This window comes from Drosophila guanche, unplaced genomic scaffold, assembly GCF_900245975.1.
Source record: "Drosophila guanche unplaced genomic scaffold, DGUA_6, whole genome shotgun sequence".
NCBI lineage: Eukaryota > Metazoa > Arthropoda > Insecta > Diptera > Drosophilidae > Drosophila > Drosophila guanche.
The window spans coordinates 18,583,788-18,590,012 of record NW_022995743.1 but is presented as its reverse complement, the minus strand read 5'-3'; the positions used below and the strand labels follow the sequence as shown (position 1 = coordinate 18,590,012).

The following is a 6,225-nucleotide window of genomic DNA, read 5'->3' as shown; positions in this document are numbered from 1 at the left end:
AACCACAAAGTGTTTGGTTACAATTTATAGATGCATTTATCAGCTTTTCAGAATGACAATGTTCATAACAAGCAGAAGATACTCAAGTTAGTTCAAATGGAAGAACTACCTCTAAAAAAAATTCTTAAAATTCTTAAATTCTTAAAAAAAAATTGTTCCATGGAAACGAAAAATATATCATCAGACAATTTTTAAGCCCCATATCTTTTAGAAAAAGTTGGTTTGGTTCCTTGAGCAAAAATTATGTCGGGTATTATGTACTTAGAAACATTTTTAAACTTCCATTCAATATAAATAAATGTTAATTTAGATGCATAGTTCATAGAATGTCACTTTTATGTTGGTAGCTGTAGACATAATTTGTTTATTGAGATATGATTCTAAATTTGTGAGAAATTGTGAGACAGCGCAAAAAGGCTTTAATTAAGTATCGAAATCGGATATCCTATATTCTTCATTGAAAATCTTGCAAACCAGGAAATATTGATTCTATAAATGTGGGTTTTACTAAAAAAATTATTCATATTGGCATTGAGATTCTTTGTTGAACATTTTTTTTTGGCATTTAAAGTGCTTAGAGGACGAGGTTGATCAACATAAACAATTATTTTCCATAATGAGATCTTAACAGCTGGAAAAAAACCCTAAGTGTGATTATATTGGAAATTATCGCTTTGCATACATCTGTATGTATATTCACATATTTACTCATATGTTTATTAAGTTTTGAATGTGGCATTTCATATATTTATAAACGAACATCAGTAAGATATATAATAATTTAGTTGTGCGTTTTTCATGGCATTTAACGCTGCTTAAAATTATAGTGTCGAGAATGAAGATTATGTAATTGGTTATAATGCTTCTGTATTTTTAACGTTTTTACAATATTCAAACTATTCTTGATTCGGTACGGTACAAATGTATAAAAGTGTGAATGTCCATATGGGTAAGTTCATATGTATATATGTATAGGTACATATGTATATATAAACAAGGGTATGTATGTATGTTGAAAATCAGTCAGTCAAATCAGAAGATCATTGAAACGTATTTTGTTTCGGAATCACGCAGACTCTAGTCAAGCTCAGCTTCCTTATAAAGCGTTTGCATTTCGACCCCAAGCATTAGAGGTCCAGCCTCACGCATGTCCTCGATCTCTACCTCTTTGAATGATGTCTGACTGGGTGCTTCAGGGATGAGCAGAACCGGATGGCGATCCTCAGATGCATGCTCGCTTGTTTGTGGCAATTGTAAAGGTGTAGGTGTACCCACCGATGCCAAAGTGCTGAAATTAAGGATAATTTTGGAAATTTCAAGAACGGTATCGATGCGAAAGAAAAGCTTATGCTCACTTGAGGGAGTAGGTCGAACGATATAGCGGCGGAGGAGTGTTCAGTCCTAATGTAGCATAAGCGGCTGCGGCTGCTGCCGGATGCGCACTATGATGATATATGAATGCGTACTCGTTTAGCGAAGTTAGATATGAAGGCGGCGGTTGCCGGTGCTGGAAGTCTGGGTACAAATAGCTGCCGGGAAGAAGGCGACTGTTGCAGTGTGGGCTGTTACAGTTGCGACAGGTTTCCATTCGTCGAAAGCAGGGACAATCATCGACATCATCGGGAAGACTCAGACGCCAAATTGCGCCCGATATGACCAACAATGATACACCAATGCCGATCATCAACAGCGCCGCACTTAGATACTGTGTAGAATGCTCTATCAGACCCGTGCTGCCAAGCACTATGCCGCCAAGTGTACATGCCACGCCACCAAGAGCAAATATGCCTATTACGAAAGGGAGCGACGGACGTGCGAACCACTTTCGAAAACAGCTAACAGCCAGATTCCCGGAGGATTCAGCAGTACCAGACATGTTGATGTTTGTTCTGATCAAATTGTTGCTGACTTCCACGCTGCTACCGGCCAGCGGTACAGCCACTTCAAAGAGACTTCTGCAAAAGAGTGAGGACACACATTAGTTTTCTTTTAAGGAGCTCGGAATCTACCTGATGCATCCGAAAGGTATTCAATCGCACTGGCCTTTGGCAGGTAGATGGCTGCCGGTCTCTCTCACACATCCTTATTTTCTAATGATATATCAACCATCGATTCCTATTGATAGCCTTTGAAACTCTACTCGAACACACATTAATCTTGATAACATGCTCATAAGGCACATATTGTTAAATCTGGTACGTTTCACCTGCCTATTGTCTGATCCATAGCCACCCCTAAATGTTTGTCTGTGTTTATTTGTAACGTTTACGATATGTCTCGCTTCTAGTCCACTCTGTTATTTTCAAGTGTTCAATTACATGTTCGGACATCGACAGAGGAAAATTAACGGATAATTAAAATACTTATATATCCGAGCAACCCTGAATTGAATAAGGAAATAATTAGTCATATTTTTTTATTCTAAGCCAAAGAATATCTGGCAAATTCGAGATATCCAAAACAAAAATGAAGATAAACCTGTTTTCTTAGTCCCTGACAGGGACTGATTTCATTATATGTAAGTTAAATTCAAACAATTATACGATAATGATTAATTGCCAAGTTTTTTTTACCTACTCGCAATATAGTGGGAAATATAGAAATAAAAAACTGTAATTTTTTTTCCTCGAAAATAAAACTCAACTTTTAATCTAAACTTATTCTTACGTAGTAAATGCGAAAGTCATATATGTATGTATGTATGTACATATGTATATTATTCATTAGTGAGCGAAGACCAACCAAAATATACATACATAAGTATAACTTTTGCAGTTACTATGTAAGAGTAAGTTGAAATTAAAAGTGTGCGCAACAATGAAACTCAAAGAATAATTATCATATCTTGAGTTTTATTTTGTTGCTCAAAAATAATTATTTTTGTTTAATTAGTAAAGTATAACTCAAAACCAAGCTATTGCAACTGCGAGTTGGATTATCAGACAAAATAATCGGAGCTTTGAATAAAATAATATAGTCAAGGCATTGTATTTCTTTATCAGAAAAGTGATTGCGAACATGCGCACAAACCAATATACATACATATGTACATATATAACATATAATAAAATGTACACATAAGCCAGCTGGTTATATTTTCCAGCGTTGACCGACTCAACCACAAATATGAAACTCGAACTGACTATTGAAGAACTTCCGTCCCTCGGTTTTTGGCGGTGTCATATAACAACCACTAAGAATGCCATAATGATACATTTTGGGGCTGTAGTAAAAGGAACGGAACCGGTTGAATGTATTCAAGCTTAACAAATTCAATAAGCGGTTAGTTTATTTTTTGGCATAAGCTAGTTTTCGAGTACATTAGAGACACAGATGGATGCGTATCTATCTTATAGGGTTGTATTTGGTTTAGCCAGTTTTCTATCTGCTTCAGTTACCTTCGCGGGTGATGCAGATGATGATGATGTCCGAGTGCCACGTTACCCCTTCCAGGGCGCTGCTGACAGTATTGATGATACTCTATAAAATTGACAGCGTCGGATCCTGTCCCTTGGCCTGGGTTGCCACTTAAAAATGGCGATGAGATGACTGGTCCCGTCAACTGAGCGTTCGCTGTTAAGCCACTGTTTCCATGGTGGCGGTCAAGAAAAATTGCCGTGTATTGTGGAGGACAGAGGACGTCTGCAACTGACGGCACTGTGGGCGTCGGAGAGCCGAGTGCATTAGTGGAGCAATTGATCTTGGCCTTGTCCGCCTTGCGCCGCATACGCTTGCCTTGCCTGGACTCGGAGTCGGACCGCGAACACGCACTCGTGTTAAGCATGTCCAGAGCACGATTTTGGAGCGATAAGGATGCTGCTTGAACGCACAGCGAATTAGACATCTGCAATTCATTGCAGGTGCTAGACTCTAGTATGTTACTTTCTGAACTGGTGCGGTTCAAGACGAACTGTTCAAACTCAGACTCTTCCTCTCCTTCTTGCTGATGAATTTCCAGAAGCGACGTATGCTCCCCAGACGGTTCATTCCTGTTAATGGTGGGACTAATTCTGTTGATTGCGCTGGAACTCGACATATCACAGAGACTTCGATTGTTGTAGATTCCATTGCTGCTCTGACTGAAACTAATTACTATTTCCGGTACAACAAAGTGCGACTTATTGCCCAGGAACTGGACCTTCGCATGGGAGTGCTCACAACTCATGGATCCTAGCACTGTACCGTTTTCAAAAACCACTGGAGTTGGTGCCGTAGATGTCGATGCCATCTCAAGAATTAAAGACATTCAGTACGGGAATTGGTCCACCACATTCATGTAATGACATATATGTACATATACATATGCGTATACATATAACACGTTACGCCTTTCTTTCACTATGATCACGATAATCCAAACTATGAATCGACTATTCAATTAATTTTTTTTTAACACAGCTCATTTCGATAGCTCACTATTTACACAGCGATTCGCTACACTGGCAAATTTAACTCAAGAGTCTAGACCCTTTCATATTATTCACCATCGAAAAGGCAGTTAATTTGAAACTATTGCACGAGCACCGCACGAACCGTCTCGTTCCACGTTCCGATTGATTGTGGCCGGATTTGTATTTTGTTTTGAGTTTGGACGTTTTGTTGTGTCTACGGCTTCTTTTACTTCTGGTTTTTCAACTTCTCCTGCTTTCCGGCGCATGGTGGGCGACACGGACAATCTAGCCTTCAAAATCGAGTGTTGTTATGGTCCACCGGTCTTTCCCATATATATTAAAAAACTAATTTAATATTATTTAGATTAAAAACAGACTAAAAGACTGAATTTTGAACTGACTTTGAAAAAAAAACATAAATCGAAAATATACAATTTATTAAGCTAGATTGTGCATTTCAGCCACTGTGCGTTGACTTCATGGGCGTCGGTATTATGCTTCAAATTTCCAACAACCACCACCATCACCACCACCGACATCGGCTTCTGCGCTGGTGACTTGAAATGGATAATATGATGCATCTGCAGCTGTACGAGTATACACAGATACACCCTCATAATCACCGTCGCCAATGAACTGTACCAAGAGAAGGAAGATGGCCTTGTCTATCTTTCTCTCTCACTAGCCATTGCTTCCGGAGCGGATTTGGTTCTGCAGATATTATAAGGGTCTTAAAAGTAGCATCAAAATAGATATGTATGTACATACATACATACATACTTATCCGTAGTAAGGCACAGAAAATAAAGACAACGAAACAAATTTTGTATTCAAACAAAAACATGATATCTCCTTGCTATCTTTCTTTCCAAATTTGTCCTCTGCTGAACCACGTCATTTTGTGTCGAGGGAGAATTATAAGTAAAAATTGCCCATTTGCTTCTTGAGGTCCAATTTAACATCTGTGTCCTGTATAAGACTTAATTAAGAAAACACATACGAATACGATTTTAGCAATATGTACATACTTATGTATGTATGTTTGCAATACTCATATAGCAGAATCTCCGACACCGAGGCGAGTCGAGTCGAGTTTTGTACTGCCCCGTAAAATAGTCAGTTAGAAGGTCAAGCCTATGATAAGGCTATTTCAGACAGCATGTTAAGTTTCAAGCTTTTGTCAAATCTTTTGAAGTCTAAAGATACACTGGGGCAAGGAACTTTCCTATCAACATACATACCAAATTTTAACTTTCCTTCAGGTGACTTTTCATTTTTCATTCAGGGAATTTTTAAACAGATAAAGATAACACCCGATACCCGGGTAAACAACATATTACATTAAATATACATACATATGTAAATATGTACATATGTATTTATATGTATGTATGTATGCATGTGCATATATATATGGTTATCACTTCATATTCCTGTTTATATAATTTGTGTGTATGTACATTCATATATAAATAAATAAATAAATAAATAAATGCATAAATATCATGCATTCGTTCTTACATATATGTACATATGAATGTATGTAAATACATACATACAAACTTAATTTCATATGGCTTGCTCTACCCTTAAATTATTTGAATCCCCGCCTCATAAGCATCAAAATTTTTCTCGTCAAAATTAATTTTTCTCTAGATATGGATCGCTATGTTATGAACTTTAATTTGACTCAAAGTTTGTTCAAACTTTACACACCAGTTGCGCCAAATACAATACCCAAGAGGAGTCAGGATAAATAAGATAATATCAGTATATCAAATAATAAGATAAACCGCTCATAGGCTATGAATTTGTAAATTTAAATCTGTCACAA

At 37.4% G+C, this 6,225-nt stretch overlaps 1 protein-coding gene across 2 annotated transcripts; it reads right to left on the bottom strand.

The window, feature by feature from the left end:
- Positions 1-751: 751 nt before the first annotated feature.
- Positions 752-4,568, bottom strand: LOC117591930. Of its 2 annotated transcripts, XM_034285336.1 has the most exons (3): positions 3,399-4,566; positions 1,356-1,955; positions 752-1,288 (listed from the first exon to the last, which is right to left on the bottom strand). In XM_034285336.1, the coding sequence occupies exons 1-3, from the start codon at positions 4,244-4,246 to the stop codon at positions 1,078-1,080; spliced, it is 1,659 nt and encodes a 552-aa protein (XP_034141227.1). In that variant the 5' UTR covers positions 4,247-4,566; the 3' UTR covers positions 752-1,077. The 2 variants fall into 2 exon arrangements, with proteins under 2 accessions (XP_034141227.1, XP_034141228.1); XM_034285337.1 differs by lacking the exons at positions 752-1,288; positions 1,356-1,955 and adding an exon at positions 3,071-3,223 and having other exon boundaries at positions 3,399-4,568.
- Between the last annotated feature and the right edge of the window lie 1,657 nt (positions 4,569-6,225).